This window comes from Ranitomeya variabilis, chromosome 1 (assembly GCF_051348905.1).
Source record: "Ranitomeya variabilis isolate aRanVar5 chromosome 1, aRanVar5.hap1, whole genome shotgun sequence".
Lineage (NCBI taxonomy): Eukaryota > Metazoa > Chordata > Amphibia > Anura > Dendrobatidae > Ranitomeya > Ranitomeya variabilis.
In genome coordinates this window covers 338,439,839-338,460,049 of record NC_135232.1, presented here as the reverse complement: position 1 = coordinate 338,460,049, position 20,211 = coordinate 338,439,839, and the positions used below count along the sequence as shown (strand labels likewise).

General features: G+C 43.7%; 1 protein-coding gene across 1 annotated transcript in view; it reads right to left on the bottom strand.

Moving 5' to 3' along the window:
- The window catches only part of REC8 (REC8 meiotic recombination protein), a 217,059-nt gene that overhangs the window by 13,284 nt on the left and 183,564 nt on the right, over positions 1–20,211 (bottom strand). The window contains exons 14-18 of the mRNA XM_077299528.1: positions 19,806–19,912; positions 18,147–18,195; positions 16,433–16,496; positions 6,102–6,242; positions 5,801–5,907 (exon numbers count right to left, since the gene is read on the bottom strand). Coding sequence (XP_077155643.1) covers positions 5,801–5,907; positions 6,102–6,242; positions 16,433–16,496; positions 18,147–18,195; positions 19,806–19,912 — 468 coding nt within the window. The remainder of the gene's footprint in view (positions 1–5,800; positions 5,908–6,101; positions 6,243–16,432; positions 16,497–18,146; positions 18,196–19,805; positions 19,913–20,211) is intronic.

The window sequence follows — 20,211 nt, the reverse complement described above, 5'->3', positions numbered from 1 at the left end:
AGGGAAGCATCAGTTTATACTAACTTGTTTTACAGCATTTCAAAAATGTATATGTCTTTTACTAATGTATTGTTGTTTTCTTTTCCCAGTCCGGGAGTACTGGATTTAACGGGGGGAAGTGCAGCGCCCCAGGGTCCTGGTCATTGCAGTAATGTAATTTTCCTCTATCAGGAAGTGCTGTTACGTTTGGAGGCAAAGAAGGACAACTGAATCCAGGTAACACAAACATGCAACACATTTCGTACTCCAGGCCGCTAGGGGGAGCTCTGCTCCTATTTATTAGGGCACTCCTCACACTTAGGTAAAACTGGTTGCCTGGGGAGGAAGTTAGTTAGTTGCTGGCTGAGCTCAGGTAGTTGGTCCCTGACAGGGGTGGGAGCCTGTCAGCGATCGAGACAGAAGGACATGGAGCTGTGCATGCCCTGAGAGCTGCAGCTTCTAGAAAGAGACACTGAAGGAGAACTGTATTGTAGAGAGGGTGAAGAAGTCGTAGCAAAGGAGTGGATACCAGGAGGAGTTCTGCCCTACACAGGCTGCCTCCTTCTGAGGCGCAGGATCCCAGTAGCCAGAACACCGAGGGAGCAATGATCCTTTATGCCTTGCTCCAGAGACCGGCAGGACAGCTAATTTCACGTTACCTGTCAGCCCTTACACCCAGGAGGCAAGGTGGCACCCCTTAGAGGCTGGGGCATGATAGAGTCCCTGTAAAACTCCTCAAACCACTGGTCATACGGGTTTGTCCTATCCATCTGGGGACAGAGAGACATACATAACATCTACAACATCTGTGAGGACCTTATGAGAAGCTTAGCAGTAAGGGACTACAACACCGCAACGCTAGAGGAAGGCTACTGATTTCTACCTGGACAAGGGGACTCTGGATTTGCCTCCAAACCGGCCAGACTCTGTCTGCCCTGTGATCAGGTGCTCTGGACTGTGGATGCTGAAACCTTCAGTAAAAGATATAGAGACTGTAACCTTGTGTCCTCGTTCTTCACTGCGCCTCTCACCATCTACCATCTACACACTGGGAAGCCCTGGGGACATACTTCACCTGTGGGAAGGTGTACCATCTAGCTGCCATAACATCACCCCAGCGGACCCCTTAAAGCAGCTTCGGTCACCCTGACCGAATACCACAGGTGGCGTCACGAACATATCCCTTTAAAGACCTTTCCCCTTTTACATCGGACGCCCCAGGGTCATGGACCGGGTCAGCCACCGTGACATCCCCCTGTGAACCGAAGGACCTGGTACCGAGTAACCCTAGCCCTTGTGGGCGCTCCATAAGCATTTGGTGCAGCTCAAGCAAATGAAGGTCACTCACATGGAGAGAATGCACTAGGAGAGGTGTGTCCAGGGCTGGAAGTGAGGAGGTGCGCCAGTGGAAAAAAGAGGTCCTTCCCAAAAAACACAGCTCAAAAAAGTGACAATTGACATGAAAAATTTGTAATGAAATAATATTGAGGACCGCCAGGGCATGCTCATAGTAACCATCAATAACAGGAGAAAGGTGGGTAGGGTAGAATATTCTTTTTGGCAGCAGCCGTAGAGGACAGTTGACTGGCTGACATGTGGTTTCTGCAGGGAGGTATACTAATGTAGAATGCACAATACAAACCTCCTGAAGTAAAAAAGATGAGGGGCATTAACATCACTTATCTAGGAAGAAAAAAGGCTAAAATGAATAGCAAAAGACCAGAGACAAGACCCATCTGCCTCGTATGTATACTATGCTGTAACAGAGTTGATTAGAGTTCGAGGAGCGGGGGGAGCCCACCAACCGAAGCCAACACTTTTTTAACCTAGTATTGAGCGTTCTGGTATGATATACAAGTGCTTCTCTCTAAATTAGAATATCATGAAAAAGTTAATTTATTTCAGTTCTTCAATACAAAAAGTGAAACTCATATATTATATAGAGTCATTACAAACAGAGGGATCTATTTCAAGTGTTTATTTCTGTTAATGTTGATGAATATGGCTTACAGCCAATGAAAACCCCAAAATCACTATCTCAGTAAGTTAGAATAATTAACAAAAACACCTGCAAAGGCTTCCTAAGCGTTTAAAAAGGTTCCTTAGTCTGTTTCAGTAGGCTCCACAATCTTGGGGAAGACTGCTGACTTGACAGATGTCCAGAAGGCAGCCATTGACAAACTCCACAAGGAGCGTAAGCCACAAAAGGTTATTGCTATAGAAGGTGGCTGTTTACAGAGTGCTGTATCCAAGCATATTAATGGAAAGTTGAGTGGAAAGAAAAAGAGTGGTAGAAAAATGTGCACAAGCAACCGGGATAACCGCAACCTTAAAAGGATTAAGAAAATGCCATTCAAAAATTTGGGGGAGATTCATTAGGAGTGGACTGCTGCTGGAGTCATTGCTTCAAGAGCCACTATACACAGACATATCCAGGACATGGGCTACAAGTTATCGCATTCCTTGTGTCAAGCCACTCAAGACCAATAGGCAATTCCAGAAGAATCTTACCTGGACCAAGGAGAAAAAGAACTGGACTGTTGCTCAGTAGTCCAAGGTGTTGTTTTCAGATGAAAGTCAATTTTGCATTTCATTTGGAAATCAAGATCCAAGAGTCTGGAGTAGGGTTGAGCGAAACGGGTCGGCCATTTTCAGAAGTCGCCGACTTCTGTGTGGGGTCGGCCATGAGGTCGGCGATCTTCTGAATCTGGTATCGGAATTCCGATACCGAGTTCCGATATGTTTGCGATATCGGGAATCGGTATCGGAATCCATATTTAAGTGTTAAATAAAGAATCAAAATAAAAAATATTGATATACTCACCCTCGGACGCGCCCTGGTACTAACCGGCAGCCTTCCTACCTAAGAATGAGTGCGTGAATGACCTGCGGTGACGTCGCGGCTTGTGATTGGTCGCGAGCGGTCACATGGACAAGCCACGACGTCATCTAAGGTCCTTCACGCGCTCATTCTTAGGAAGGAAGGCTGCTGGAAAGAAGCAGGGTGAGTCCGAGGGTGAGTATATACCTAATAGGAATATACTCACCCTCGGACACGCCCTGCTTCTTTCCGGCAGCCTTCCTTCCTAAGAATGAGCGCGTGAAGGACCTTAGATGACGTCGCGGCTTGTCCATGTGACCGCTCGCGACCAATCACAAGCCGCGACGTCATCTAAGGACTTTCAAGCGCTTGAAAGACCTTAGATGACTTCACGGCTTGTGATTGGTCGCGTTGCGGTCACGTGACAGCTCCGCGACCAATCACAGGCTGCGACGTCATCTAAGGACTTTGAAGCGCTCATTCTGAGGTACCGAAGCTGCCGGTTACATCGGGCTGCGTCGGAGAGGTGAGTATATCAATATTTTTTATTTTTATTCTTTATTTTACACATTAATATGGATCTCAGGGCCTGAAGGAGAGTTTCCTCTCCTTCAGACCCTGGGAACCATAGTATCCCATTGCACTGCATTGGGTTTCGTGTTTCGGCCGACCCTGACCCCGACTTTTTTATAGGATCGGCCGATTTCACTCGACCTGACTTTTGAGAAAGTCGGGTTTCGTGAAACCCGACCCGATCCTATAAAAATAAAAGTCGCTCAACCCTAGTCTGGAGGAAGAGTGGAGAGGCACACAATCCAAGCTGCTTGAGGTCTAGTGTGAAGTTTCCACAATCATTGATGGTTTGGGGAGCACTGTTATCTGCTGGTGTAGGTCCACTGTGTTTTATCCGGACCAAAGTCAGTGCAGCCGTCTACCAGGAAATTTTAGAGCACTTCATGCATCTCTCTGCTGACAAGCTTTTTGGAGATGGAAATTTCATTCTCCAGCAGGACTTGGCACCTTTCCACACTGCCAAAAGTACCAATACCTGGTTTAAAACCAACAGTATCACTGTGCTTGATTGGCCAGCAAATTCGCCTGACCTTAACCCCATAGAGAATCTATGGGGTATTGTCAGGAGGAAGATGAGAGACCCCAGAGCAGACCCAACAATGCAGAGGAGCTGAAGGCTGCTATCAAAGCAACCTGGGCTTCCATAACACCTCAGAGGTGCCACAGGTTGATCGCCTCCATGCCACAACGCATTGATGGAGTAATTGATGAAAAAGGGGCCCCGACCAAGTATTGAGGGCATTTACTGAACATACATTTCAGTAGGCCAACATTTCAGATTTTAAGATAATTTTTCAAGCTGGTGTTATAAAGTATTCTAATTTACTGAAATAATGACTTTTGGGTTTTCATTAGTTGTAAGCCATAATCATCAACATAAACACTTGAAATAGATCACTCTGTATTGACTCTATATAATATATGAATTTCACTTTTTGTATTGAAGAACTGAAAAAATTTAACTTTTTGATGATATTCTAATTTAGTGAGAAGCACTTGTATACCCACGGTCCTTTTTACCAATGCTATTAATGCAAATTATTCATTTAATGTGTATAACAGTACATTTTGATTTAGCTGTTTTTATCTGTTTCACTAAAGATTGTAGCAAATAATAGATTTCCAAAATTAATACTTTAACCTCTTTACGACATGCACCGTACTAGTACGGCGCATGTCATGTCTCCCCCTTTGATGTGGGCTCCAGCGCTGAGCCCACATCAAATCGCGACATGTCAGCTGTTTTGTACAGCTGACATGTGCACGCAGTAGCGGCAGGTGGAATCGCGATCCACCTGCCACTATTAACTAGTTAAATACTGCTGTCAAATGCTGACAGCGGCATTTAACTACCGCTTCTGGCCATCGGGTCGGAAGTGCACGCATCGCCGACCCCCGTCACATGATCGGGGGTCAGCGATGCATCGGCATGACAACCTGAGGTCTCCTTGAGACCTCTATGGTTGTTGATGCCGGCTTGCTGTGAGCACCACCCTGTGGTCGGCGCTCATAGCAAGCCTGTAATTCAGCTACATAGGAGCGATCTGATGATCGCTGCTATGTAGCAGAGCCGATCAGGCTATGCCAGCTTCTAGCCTCCCATGGAGGCTATTGAAGCATGGCAAAAGTTTTAAAAAAATGTTTTAAAAAATATGAAAAAAATATAAAAGTTGAAATCACCCTCCCTTTCGCCCCTTTCAAAATAAAACATAAAAAAAATCAAACATACACATATTTGGCATGGCCACGTTCAGAATCGCCCGATCTATCAATTAAAAAAAAGGATTAACCTGATCACTAAAAGACTAGCGAGAAAAAAATTAAAAACGCCAGAATTACGTTTTTTTGGTCGCTACGACATTACATTAAAATGCAATAACGGGCGATCAAAAGAACGTATCTGCACAAAAGTGGTATCATTAAAAACATCAGCTGGCACACAAAAAATAAGCCCTCTCCTGACCCGAGATCCAAAAAAAAAGGAAACGCTACGGGTATCGGAAAATGGCGCAATTTTTTTCTTTTTCTTTTTTAGCAAAGTTTGGAATTTTTTTCACCACTTAGATAAAAAGTAACCTAGACATGTTTGGTGTCTATGAAGTCATAATGAGGTGGACAATCACAATGGCAGGTCAGTTTTAGCATTTAGTTAAGCTAGCAAAAAAGCCAAACAAAAAGAAGTGTGGGATTGCAGTTTTTTTGCAGTTTCACCACACTTGTAATTTTTTTCCCGTTTTCTAGTACAAGACATGGTAAAACCAATGGTGTCGTTCGAAAGTACAACTCGTCCCGCAAAAAATAAGCCTTCACATGGCCATATTGACAGAAAAATAAAAAAGTTATGGCTCTGGGAAGGAGGGGAGCGGAAAACAAAAAAGGGCTACGTCTTGAAGGGGTTAAAAATGCATAGAGGGTTTTAAGACTTACCAAGACTGCTGAAAAAGGATCTGGAAGCCGACAAGCGAGAAAAAGAACGTGGAGCCAGGCTGAGGAACTCTGAAGACCCAGCGCTGTCAATCTCTGAGAATAACTTCCTAATGAGAGATTGCAATAAAAGCAAATTAGAAACATTAAGGCCAGGTTAACATGACTGACAATCATAGTGCAACGCCTGGACTAGCTGCAGCTGGTCTGTACTCGGAATGTGAATATTGGGAGTATGAAACCTGCTTATAGAGAGAATCACAGAATTTGAAGCTCATAATTAGACAATTGCTGAAGTTCATACCGTTGTAGATCACTCAATACTTCAGTTTCAGGTAATTTCCTTTGTTGATCACTCAATACTTCAGTTTCAGGTAATTTCACAATCTTTTCTGGTGTCTTAGAGACCGTGGGTAGAAATCCATCTTCCTGAAGAAAGAGTGGTCTGCAAAGCAGCAACACAGAAGGCCATATAAATATGATGTTCTAATTTTTGTTAAAGGTCATTTAATGATGACAAACTGGAAGTGATTTATTGGGATGGAATATTAATACTATAATACCAATAATACTACTAAAGTGAACAAAGTAGTATGAATATACACCAGTCAGTCATAACAGTAAAAAACTATATTGTATTGGTGGTCCTGCTAAAAAAGGGCTCTCATCCAGGCATTGACTCCATAAGGCTGCTTTCACACTAGCGTCATACAACGCACGTCGCAATGCGTCGTTTTGGAGAAAAAAACGCATCCTGAAAAATTGCTTGCAGGATGCGTTTTTTCTCCATACACTTGCATTAGCGACGCATTGCGACGGATTGCCACACGTTGCATCCGTCGTGCGACGGATGCGTCGTGTTGTGGCGGACCGTCGGCACAAAAAAAGTTACATGTAACTTTTTTTGTCCGTCGTGTCCGCCATTTCCAACCGCACATGCGTGGACGGAACTCCGCCCCCACCTCCCCGGACATCACAATGTCCCCGTTGTGTTTTTTTTTCACAGTATGCATCGGTACGTCGGCAATTGCGACGTGCGTCGTAAGACGCTAGTGTGAAAGTAGCCTAAGACCTCTGAAATTGTTCTGAGTTATCTGGTACCAAGAGCCACAAGGAAGCAAACATCTGGTGGTGGCTCAGCGGGGCCACAAAGATTAAAAGCTTCTGGGGTAATGAAGATTTGCAGTGGCTCGGAGGAGCATGCCAGGACCAAGAGAGACCGCAGCAGGAGCTCTGCTAATTGGAGGTCTGCAGAGCCGTCCAGGGGTCTGCAGAGACGACCGGAGGTCCATAGAGACCTTGGAAGGTCCACAGAGCCATCTGGAGGGTTGCAGGAGATGATGGTGGTCCACGGAAAGTTGCCCAAAAGGGGATGGAGTCCCAAAAGAGGGGCAGTATCCTAAAAGGGGTAGTTGCCCAAAAGGGGCGGCATCCCAAAAGGGGTAGTTGCCCAAAAGGGTGGAGTTCAAAAGGGGCAGAGTCCCAGACAAGTGGTAGTGGCCCCAAAAGGGGAGGAGCATCCTGGAGTCAAAGGGGTGGTGCAGATGGACTGTTGCTGGGAACAATTGTACTATTTGTGTCCAGTCTGCCATATACACTACCCACCTGGCCAGGGGCCATGTGGGTGTGCCCTGCAAATTAACGCAGAGGGCGTATGCGGATTGATTGACCCTGGGAGATAATTGACCCCAGTTTAGGCTGAGCCAGAGGTCATCCACAGGGCCACTAAAGACTACCCGGTGTCCAGAGTGATCCTAGGGATGGCCAGTGCCATCTCAAGTCATGATGTCACCGTGGTCCCTAACTTAGCCTATCCAGCAATATTAGGCCGCGACTCAGGGCTATTCTCGGACTTATGGGAGAAGGGAACTCCTCTACAGCAGGAGGATGTAGGGCCCTATATTGAAGGGGTTGGGTACATTACAACAGTAACACCTCCAAAATCTGACCGTACAGATGTAGGGGTGACCGGTCGAAAGGTATGCGTTTGCCCAATGTACTGATCTGATATCACCTGAAGTAAACCACACTATGACTGGGAGTGATGGGGGAGTTGACACCTATTTAGAAAGCATATTGAGGGGTCACCTTACTGTGGGGTGTGACACAGACTCCAGGAGTGACTATGACTCTATGAACCAAAGGGAGTCCAGTAAGGGAGAGCTCAACAAGGATGCCCCATCCTCCCATCGCCGAAGGAGCCAGGGCCACCCAGAAGTGCTTCAAGTGTCGCTTGCTGATGGTGGGCGGTAAAATGTTGACACTATGGGAGAAGAAATCCCTGGAAGTGCTGGTAGAGCAGGAGTCTGTGGCTCAGGAGGAGCAGACCAATGGTCGATCCACTTATAGGGAGGCTGGAGACCAGAACAGTGCCCCGGGTGAAGAAGAGGAGAAGGGGGAAGAGCTGGAGCAAACAAAAATTTTAGACGGTGGCAATGGTGAGATCCAAGAGAGAGTTGAAGGTGACTCAGCTAAGACTCAGGCGAAGGCCAAGGGGGCAGAAATAGAGGAAGCCACCAATGAAGTGAGGCCTGAAGCAGCTACCTGTTGTGAATTCCGTTCTTGGGCTCCATCCTGTGGTTGCGAATGGTATTTTTGGGAGTTCTGCTCTTGGGCTCCCTCTGGTGGTTTCAAGTGGAACTTAGCAGCTGCGTTCACTAATCGGTTCCCTGGCCTTTGTTATTTAACTGGGCTTTTGGCTGTAGTGGATGCCAGCTGTCAATGTATTTCCTGTGGATTCAGTTCTTTCCTGGAAGTTCTCTGTTGGCCAGTCCATTTTCAGCTTAAGATAAGTCTGCTAGTTTTTGGGTGTTTCCCTGCTTATGACCTTCTGTTCAGTTTAATTTTGTCTCTTTTGTCCAGCTTGTCATTATGAAATATTCCGGCTAGTTGGAAGCTCTGGGGTCGCAGATTTGCCCCTCCACACCGTGAGTCCGTGTGGTGGTTATTTTTTGTAAACTCTGCGTGGACTTTTTAGTTTTTATACTGACCGCACAGTAGCCTTTCCTATCTCTGTCTATTTAGATAGTATTGGCCTCCTTTGCTAAAAAATCTAGTTTCATTTCTGAGTTTGTCATTTCCCTCTCCACTCACCGTCAATATTTGTGGGGGGCTGTCTTCCTTTGGGGGTTTCTCTGAGGCGAGATAGTTTTCCGTTTCCATCTTCAGGGGTAGCTAGTTCTTAGGCTGTGAAGAGGCGTCTAGGCAGAGTTAGGTACGCTCCACGGCTATTTCTAGTGTTGGTGTTAGGAGTAGGGATTGCGGTCAGTAGTTACCACCTCCTCACAGCTAGTACATTATTTGTTTACCCACCAGGTCATTTCAGTGCTGCTCCGTATTCACTAGGTCATATCAGTGATTACTGTCTGTGGAGCTGCTACCTCCTCTAAGTTTGTCCATGATTGGTTTTACCCACCAGGTCATCTCAGTACCGCTCCGTAACCACCAGGTCATAACAGCTACCCCTGTGGGTGAAGGATGCTCAACCAGTCCTGAGCAGGAAATAAGTGAGCTAAGGAAGTTCAAGGAATTGATACAGGCCCATTTAAAGCAAGAGGAGCTTCGGAGACAGGCTGCTGAGTGCAGTGTGGCCGTGTTGGAAGGAGAGATGTCTGAGCTCAGAGGTCGATTGGCAGAAAGCCAGTTGATGAAAACAGTAGCTTTGAAGAAGGTGGAGCAGCGGATGTCTGGACTGGCCAGCCGACTCAAAGAGGGGGCCGTCTGGCGAGAACAAATGATGGAAACGGAGCATGGAGATCATTTCTGTGCAATGGACCAGGGTGTAATAATTATAGGGGATAACTCAGGAGACTCTTTGCGTGGAACAAGACAACTACAGGACACAGTTTTACAAGTGGAAAAGTCTATATTATCACACGGTGATTCAAACAGGTGCAGAGAGAAACTCAAGTCCACAACACTTGGTGCAAATAATAAACGCAGCTTAGCAGTCGATAGGAAACTTCAGAGGAAAATGCAATCAAGCAGAAAGTCTATGAAGCACAATTATTCTTGAGGATACTTGACACAAATAAATCCTTGTCTTAGTCCAGGCACAGATAGATATGCTTATTAGGCAGTTCAAATCATATCTTAGCTCAACCAGGGAGGCCTGGTTAATAGTCTCAGGTTATTGCAAAGCAGAAACAGCTTACATGTCCAGCAAATGCAGATGGAAGTAAACACGAACAGCAGATGAAGGAGGATTACTGGAAACTTGTGTATGCAGCAGGAACTCAGAGCAGAGTAGCAGGATCACCACACAGGTTCACAGGAGCAGTTGTATAGCCAGGGAGTAATCAGAGGTCAGGAGCTGGATGCAAGGCAGAATACTCTAGCACAGACTGAAGGCTGGGGTGGAGTTTTATAGCAGGAAGACACAGTGCACATGAGACCAAAGACGCCATCTTGGAAAAGGGCAGTAATGCACAAAAGATAAAAAATGTTCAGAGTCCTGACACAGGGTGAGATTCCCTTGTTCAAATGTCTGGTAGACATCCCAGAAGACCTGAAATAATGTGCTAGAGAGTCGGTGCATAACAACTTTAAGAAGGCCGTAGAAGCTTGTAAGGTGTACTGGTCCCCAGGAGCTAAACAACTGGTGATTCTCTCCATTTCAGAAGTCACGGTGGATCGGGGGAATATCCTGAGCGACGTGCACTTGAGGTGTCTTCGCATGAAGTGGTTGATCTGGTGGGAGAATGAAGAAGCTACTAGACGGCTTGAGCTTATGAGGTAAGCTCGGAATTTACTGGAGGATGTCATCCAGGTGCCAAGTACTCTGCTGGGAGAATTCGTTGGGTCAAACGGGTGACTCATGCAGGAAATGGTTAATAAATCACGGGTGACGAGAGTGAGAATTCCCAATAAAGATGAAACCAAGGTACCCAGGGAAGTGGATATGGTTCCGTTCCTCATGGTGTTGAAGGGGGGTAGTCTTGGAAATAGGCGATATAGGCTGGCTCATCCTAAAGAACTACAGCAGATAAGGCTGAAAAGAGCGAGGATCGAAAGGCAGCGGCACTTCCAAAGTTGGAAGCAGTCTGATAAGCATAGTACCCAATGAAGTGGAGGTTCTCCCAGTAATAGATTCAGATAGAGTTAGATTTTTTTTCTCACTTGGTGGTTTACTGATCAGATTAGTTAATTTTATATTTTGATCAAAATTTTACAGATGTAATGATACCACATGTGTATTTTTTTATTTTTTTTAATGGGGTAAAAGAGTGACTTGAACTATTTTTCTTTTATTTTTCATGTTTTTAAGAACATTTCTATTTCACTTTTCATTGTACTTGTTTGTCCCTTTAGGGGACTTGAACCTGTGGTCATCTGATGCCACAGTATTGCTGTTTATAGCAAAAATCGAGGTATCCCAACAACAGCCAGAAGCTGGCAATCACCAGGGGAGCAACAATCGAGGTATCCCAACAACAGCCAGTAGCTGGCAATCACCAGGGGCGCCGATGGGCTCATGGAATGACGCACGTCCCTACCGGCATACTGTAAGTGCGGCTGTCAGAGATTGACAGCAACATGTAACAGGTTAACATGCAGCTGTTAGAGGCAGATAATGGCTGAAAATCACAGCCATTAGTTGCCAGAAAGATGCAGGCTCAGTTCCTAAGCCTGCATCAGAGTCGGTGAGTCGGCATATGATGTAAATGTACGTCATATATTCCATATTGCCACCTACTGAGTTGATGGAGTCTACTGCTGCTAAACATACACTATGGTAACCTATCATTCTATCATGTAGATAACAAAACTGGTTTGACATCTAAGGCTACTTTCACACTAGCGTCATTTGTAATACGTCGGAATGCGTCGTTTATGAGAAAAAAACGCATCGTGCAAAGTTGTCTGCAGGATGCATTTTTTACCCATAGACTTTCATTAGCGACGCATTGCGACGTATGGCCACACGTTGCAACCGTCGTGCGACGGTTGCGTCGTGTTTTGGCGGACCATCGGCACAAAAAAAATTACATGTAACTTTTTTTGCGCGTCGTGTCCGCCATTTTCGACCGCGCATGCGCGGCTGAAACTCTGCCCCTCCTCCCCGGACATTACAATGGGGCAGCGGAAGCGTCGTAAGACTGCTTCCGCTGCCCACGTCGGGCATTACTTTCACAACGCGCCATGCCGACGCTAGTGTGAAAGAAGCCTTAATAGATCTTTTATGGGGAAGGATTCTTTGGTGTTTGTAGAAGAAACCTGTAAGCATGGATGAGTGACAGATTACATTGTTTCCTCTCTAGTTATAGATAGTGCTTAGTCAGCCCTTTTTACATAGTGTCTTCTCTTATTATGTACAACGTCGTCCATTATTAGACAGTGTCCGCTCTTATCATGTATAGCCCATTCCTTATCACATACTTTCCTCCCTAATCCGTGGGCACATGACTACTACAGGCACTCTGTGGCCATAGTGATGGCACTTTCATCACCACTGTGGCTTCTGAAAATCACGTGACTGTCTCCTTCACCTTTACAAACAAGTGCAAGCATTAACTGACATGGACTTGCTAGGAGCTGTAATGTCCAATACCACAAACTGCCACGATATTGTACTGCAATGATGGTTGATTTATCGGAGCAGTGCCTGCACTAAAAGCAGCAGAAATCTCACTCTAATAGCTGCGCTTGGAGATTTTGGAATTTATCCCCTCAGATGACAAAGCCAATAGTGGCCTTATAATCGTGAGCTAATATAAATAACATGGTATTAAAAATGAGAATGGATTCACTATTATTTCCCCATGTTTTCATTGTTTAACCCCTTAGAGACCAAGCCAATTTTTATAATTCTGACCAATGTCATTTTATGAGGTAATCGCTCTGGAACGCTTCAACGGATCCCACTAATTCTGAGAATGTTTTTTCGTGACATATTGTACTTCTACTTAGTGGTAAAATTTATTCGATATGACTTGCGTTTATTTATGGAAAAAAAACGGAAATTTGCAAAAATGTAGCAATTTTCAAATTTTCATTTTTCGTCGTGTCACCAAAATAGTTTAAAAATAACATTTCCCACATGTCAACTTTACATCAGCACAATTTTGGAAACATAATGTTTTTTGTTAGGATGTTATAAGGGTTAAAAGTTGACCAGCAAGTTCTCATTTTTCCAACAAAATTTACAAAACCATTTTTTTAGGGACCACCTCACATATGAAGTGAGTTTGGGGGTCAATATGACAGAAAATACCCAAAAGTGACACCTCTCTAAAAACTGCTCCCTTCAAGGTGATCAAAACCACAATCAAGAAGTTTATTAACCATTCAAGCGCTTCACAAGAACTAAAGCAATGTGGAAGGAAAAAATTAACATTTTACTTTAAAAAAAAAAAATTAATTTAGACCCAAACCTTTTTATTTTTACAAGGGTAATGGGAGAAAATGGACCACAATATTTGTTGTGCAATTTCTCCAGAGTACACCGATACCCTGTATGTGGGGGAAAACCACTGTTTGGGTGCACGGCAGGGCTCGGAAGGGAGGGAGCACCATTCAACTTTTTGAATGCAAAGTTGGCTGGAATAAATGGCAGGCAATGTCAGTGGGGTTTCACTGATTTACCTAAACAGTGAAACCCCCCAATTCTAACTCCAACCCTAACACAGCCCTACCCCTAACCCTAATCCCAACCCTAACCACAACAATAACCCTTAGCACAACCCTAACCCCAACACCACCCTAACCCCAACCATAACCCCAACACCACAACCGTAACCCCAACAGCACAACCATAACCCCAACACAACCCTAACCCTAGCTCTAACCCTAACTCTAGCCCCAACCCTAACCCTAGCTTTAACCCCAACCCTAACCCTAAATGCAAACAATGGAAGAAAACACTTTTTTTAATTATTTCTATCTAACTAAAGGGGTGACAAAGGGGGATTTGATTTACTATTAGTAGCTCCCAGTAGCTAAGTCCCCGGAGATTTTCTGATGCTAGGGGGCGCTATACCTCCACCATGCATTGCTGTTACCTGCAGACAGTGCTGCCATCAGGGCATTGCTGCGTATACTGGCATATGGGGCAAAGTGAGCAGATGCAATGATTGGGGCCCTCTCTGGGCCCACCTCTTTTTGCTTCTGCTCACCGGACCCCAGGGGCAGGATTCAGCCAATTCAAGTTGGGGCCACGATGGGAGTTCGTATGGTGGCAGGATGGAGACACATGGTACCAGGATGGGATATCATATGAAAGCAGGATGGACACACGTGGGGCAGGGATGGGAGATCATATGGGGCCTGGGGGAAGGATAGGGGATTAATTTGGGCCTGGACCAGGATGGAAGGTCATATGGGGGCAGGATTGAGACACATGAGGCCAGGATAGGAGATCATATCGGGCCTGGGGGAAGGATGGGAGGTCATATGGGAGCAAGATGGGAGGTCATAAGGGGCCTGGTCACAGGAGTATTGGGTAGTTTAAGAAATTAATAGGTTAGAGTAGAGTAGGGTCCTGCCAAAAGAGCCTACCTTGTCGTGGTGACAGACTTAAAAAAAAATCTTTTGGTCAAAACAAAAACTGATGGCATTGTATGTAATATGGTGTTCGATGGGAACTGTTATTGTGTGATTGATGAGGACGTGGTGCAGAAGTGGAGTTTTCCCAAGAGTGGGCGGTGGGAATGTGGAAAGTTTGAGACGTGGAGGTGGAGCAAGAAAATGTTGCCAGTGTGGGGCCCTGAAATTTCTGGTGGCAGCCCTGCCTGCAGACACTCAATATTGTGTTACTCTCCAGCTCTTCGGAGAACAATCTGCCATCTGTTACAGCCAAACATTTCACATATTGACTCATCAGTCTTGAGCACCGGCTGCCATTTTTCTGCACCCCAGATCCTAAGTTTTTATGCATAGAGTCGCTTGGTCTTGTTTTCATGTGTTAGGTATGGCTTTTTGGGACAATTCTTCCAATTTACAAGTGAAATAAGCGTGGATTGTCTTTCAACTGTTGCACAACGTCTCCCTGGCACCCACTGCATTTGCCCATTTCTTGGTGCTTCTTCAGATGAGCTCTAAGGGCACATCTTCAAACCGCAGTCAGCTTTGAAATCTTTGCCTGGTGGAGAAATTGCTGATGCAGTATAACCACCTTGTGTCTTGTTGCTGTGCTTAGTAATGATGAGCGAACTTGCTGGAATAACGTCCTATCCGAGCATGCTCATATATTATGTTCGAGTCCCTGCGGCTGTTAGGGAATCCCTAGGTGTTGAGGCTGTCTAACAAACAGGAAGTCCCCGCATGTGTTGAGGGTGTTCAGTCTTTCTATAGCATATGACATGTCACAGGAAACGACCTTCCACTACCTCAACTTTGTAGCAGAGTTTGGCTGTACTTCACCCAGTCTTAAGCCTCCCACCCAGTTGTTTCTGTTTCAATAAATTCATGTTTCAATCTACATATGAAAATGCTGATCATTATCACTGTTTGATACAATTGGTTCCTTACACATCTGTCAATAAACCTGCAAAATTTCCAACTTTGTGCAAGTGCACCTAAAAGAATTAATGCTGTTCTGTGGGCAAAAGGTGGTCACGGCAAATATTTATTTGATTTAGATTTCTCTTTTATTCAATCACTCTGAATGTTGTTAATTGATAAACAAACACTTCTATTTCTAAAAGCATTCTTACTTTGCAGTGTTTTTTTCACACCTGCCTAAAACTTTTGCACAGTACTGTACACTCACTGGCCACTTTATTAGGTACACCTGTCCAACTTCTTGTTAACACTTAATTTCTAATCAGACAATCACATGGCGGCAACTCAGTGCATTTAGGCATGTAGACATGGTCAAGACAATCTCCTGCAGTTCAAACCGAGCATCAGTATGGGGAAGAAAGGTGATTTGAGTGCCTTTGAACGTGGCATGGTTGTTGGTGCCAGAAGGGCTGGTCTGAGTATTTCAGAAACTGCTGATCTACTGGGATTTTCATGCACAACCATCTCTAGGGTTTACAGAGAATGGTCCGAAAAAGAAAAAAAATTCAGTGAGCGGCAGTTCTGTGGGCGGAAATGCCTTGTTGATGCCAGAGGTCAGAGGAGAATGGGCAGACTGGTTCGAGCTGATAGAAAGGCAACAGTGACTCAAATCGCCACCCGTTACAACCAAAGTAGGCCTAAGAGCATCTCTGAACGCACAGTGCGTCGAACTTTGAGGCAGATGGGCTACAGCAGCAGAAGACCACACCGGGTACCACTCCTTTCAGCTAAGAACAGGAAACTGAGGCTACAATTTGTTCAAGCTCATCGAAATTGGACAGTAGAAGATTGGAAAAACGTTGCTTGGTCTGATGAGTCTCGATTTCTGCTGCGACATTCGGATGGTAGGGTCAGAATTTGGCGTAAACAACATGAAAGCATGGATCCATCCTGCCTTGTATGGAGCATCTTTGGGATGTGCAGCCGACAAATCTGCGGCAACTGTGTGATGCCATCGTGTCAATATGGACCAAAATCTCTGAGGAATGCTTCCAGCACCTTGTTGAATCTATGCCACGAAGAATTGAGGCAGTTCTGAAGGCAAAAGGGGGTCCAACCCGTTACTAGCATGGTGTACCTAATAAAGTGGCCGGTGAGTGTATATATATATACTCTGACAATATATTGCAGTACCTTCCTTCTTCGGATATTAATAAAATGGGTTGAGACCGTTCTTCCTCAGACACTTCGAAGGAAACTTGTAAAGAGAAAAAAAAAACAGTCATATGGTTGCTAGAACTTTTATCATTATTGTATCAAAACTTTACCTGTTTTACCTAAGTGAGTCCTGGCAGCTATAACTGAAATATACTAAGACAGAGGACTTGACTTGTGACAGAGGCAAAAGTGGCCGGTGTTTTTTTTTTTTTTTATATAGTTTTCCCACTTTTATAGGGATTTTTTTTAAATCAGTCATATGACTCCAGAGATATAGGACTTTTTATTTAGAGCCAATTTTATGGTCTTTACCAAAGGGGTGTTGCTCAGAGACAACCTAGAGACACGCCCCCAGAAAATCCTATAAGCCACACCCCCTTGTAAAGACCATAAAAATTAGCACTAAGAAAAAAGTCCATATCTCTCAAACCATATGATGGATTAGAAAAAAACCCAGAACAGAATACTCAGGGGAACATAAGGAGGAAAGTAAGAATAAAAACTGCCTACTATTGATCTGATGGCAAGTCTTCGTTAACTCCTTCACAACCTTTGATATACATGACGTACATTAAATACACTAAAAAGTAAAAATATTAAAATAAACAAAAACACAAATGGTCAAATCACTCCCCTTTTGCCCCATTACAAAAATAAATAATTAATACACATATTTGGTATCACTGCAATTGTAAAAGTCTGATCTATCAAAATATAAAGTAAATGAATCTGATAGTAATCGGCGTAACGAAAAAGAAATCAAAACACCAGAATTACACTTTTGTGTCTGCAGCAACATTGCAATAAGAGGTGATAAAAACATTGTATCTACCCCAAAAAGGTATCTGTAAAAATGTCAGCTCAGGGCTAAAAAAATCAGCCTTCTCACAGTACCATATCCTGAAAAATGAAACCGCTACGAGTCTTGAAAAATAGTGAAAAAAGAAAAAAAAATCCAATTTTTTTTCAAAAAAAAAATTAGACATGCTTGGTATCTGCATACTCATACAGACTGGGAGAATCATATTGCCAGGTCACTTTCACCATACAAAGAACATGATTAAAGAAAATAAAAGAATTGTAGAATTGCACTTTTTTTTTACAATTTCAACGCACTTGGAACCTGTTTTCCCACAATCTAATGCATCACATGATAAAATGAACAATGCCATTTAAAAGTAAAATTCGTCCTGCAAAAAACAAGCCCTCATACAGCTATATGGATGGAAAAATTAAAAAAAAAGTTTTGGCTCTTGGAAAAAGAGAAAAAAATTAAAAAAGAATAAAACTAAAAATCTCCTGGGGGTGAAGGGGTTAAAGCTAAGCTATAGAAATCTTTCAAGTAGTCACTAGTGATGAGCGAGTATACACACTTGGGTCGTCTCCTAGTATTTGTGACTGCTTGGAGATTTAGTTTTTGTTGACACAGCTGAATGATTTACAGCTGCTAGCCAGGCTGAGTACATGTGGGGGTTGCCTGGTTGCTAGGGAATCCCCACATGTAATCAAGCTGGCAAGTAGCCGCAAATCATTCAGCTGCGTCGAGGAAAACTAAATCTCCGAGCACTAAAAAATACTCGGAAACCACCTGTTCATGTTCGGCAAAAACCCGAGCAACAAGTATACTTACTCGTCACTAGTAGTCACCAATATTCATAACTGGTCATAGGCAGATAATATAATAGCCCACCTGAAGACATCACGATGCTGACACCAGATTCACTGGCTGCACGCACCTTCTGTGAGGGAAAATATACAAAGGCTTAGTGTTTCAAATTTTCCTTTTTACTATTTTTTTTACTATTTTGTGCAAACATTAGCCTCTTGTATAGGTACGTCTAAGGTTGCCTCCCCTTGTTTGCTGTGGGCTCCAGCGATGAGCCCGCAAGTTTTCCAGCACATGTCAGCTGATTTAATTAGCTGACATGTGCCACTAACAGCCGCGGGTGGAATCGTGATCCACCCGCTGCTGTTAACATGTTAAATGCCACTGTCAATCTCTGACAGCGGCATTTAACAGGATTGCGCCGGAAGCATGTCACTAACCCAGCCCATCGGCACCCGTGTCACATTACTGTGGGTCGCTAATGGGTTGACATGACAACCTGGGGTCTGCAGGATACCCCTTTGGTTGTCACTGCTGTATAGCTAGGAGTGCCACCCAGCAGTCGGAGCTCATAGCAAGTGACCATTTTTGCTACACAGAGCAAGGCTGTAGCCCTGACGTGTATAGCACAGGCGATTGGATGATCGCAGCTTCTAGTCTCCCATGGAGACTATTGAAGTAAATGTAAAGTAAAAAAAAAGTTTTAAAAAATATTAAATAAAAAATATAAAAGTTTAAATCACCCCCAATTCCCGCCATTCTAAATAAAATATAAAAAATACACATATTTGATATTCCCGAGTTTATAATTGCCCGATCTATCAATATACTGTATAAAAAGAATTAATCCGATCGGTAAATGACATAATGCAAAAAAATCAAAGCACCAGTATTAAGTTTTTTCGGTCGATGCAATATTGCATTAAGATGCAATGACGAGCAATCAATAGATTGTATCTACACCAAAATGGTGTCAATAAAAACGCCAGCTCGCCACGCTGAAAATAAGCCCTCACCCAACCTGAGATCACAAAAATGGAGACGCTATAGGTCTCGGAAAGTGGCGTCTTTTATTTTTTTGAGAAACTTTGTATTTTTTTTCCACCACTTAAATAAAAAAAAGAACCTAGACATGTTTGGCATCTACGAACTTGTAATGACCTGGAAAATCATAAAGACGTGTCCGTTTTAACATTTGGCAAATATGGTAAAAAAAAACAAAAAAAACAATTGAAGAATTGCACAGTTTCACCGCGAAAAAACAAAAGTTCAAAAGTGCAACACATCCTGCAAAAAAACAAGCCCTCACATAGCCATACTGAAGGAAAAATAAAAATGTTATGGCTCTGGAAAGAAGGAGAGCAAAAACTGAAACTCAGAATCGGAAAAATCCAAGGTGGTGAAGGGGTTAATAGTTTGTCAAAATCTATACACATACTGCAGAACAGCCCTTATCAGACATATGGATGTGATCTTCTGTCTCAAATCATTTCTGCAATATCTTGTGAGCCCTCGCGGGCAGGGTCCTCTCTCCTCCTGTACCAGTTGTGACTTGTATTGTTCAAGATTATTGTACTTGTTTTTATTATGTATACCCCTCCTCACATGTAAAGCGCCATGGAATAAATGGCGCTATAATAATAAATAATAATAATACTGCTACATGTGAACACTCACATTTCTCCTTTTCATAAGGTATGGAGTCTGACAGCACGTGTCCATCTATGCAGGTTCATCTCTCACCTCTACTTCACTGATGAAATCTTCTTTTGTTTTCTGGATATGCTGCAAGGGCTCTAACAATGCACATCTAGACCGTAGCTCTCTAAGCTCCGGGGCCATGAAATTCTCTAACACAGAAGGAAGATATAATGAAAAACACTTAAGAGTAGTAAACCAGACACCTATATTATATGATGGGCAAATGGGGCTAGGAGGAAGGGCATTCCCTCCCAAGCTCTCAGTAAAGAGTTGTTAGTGAAAAGTTTCAAAAGTTATGTTCACACATAGAATTTGTGTAAAGCCATTCCGCCCAAAAAAACTGAAAAAGAAATCCTTGAAAATACCACATCTGACCATAATTGACCATAATATTAGTGTATCATCAACAAGACCTAAACATTTCCGTCTGGAGAAGACTCATTTTTAC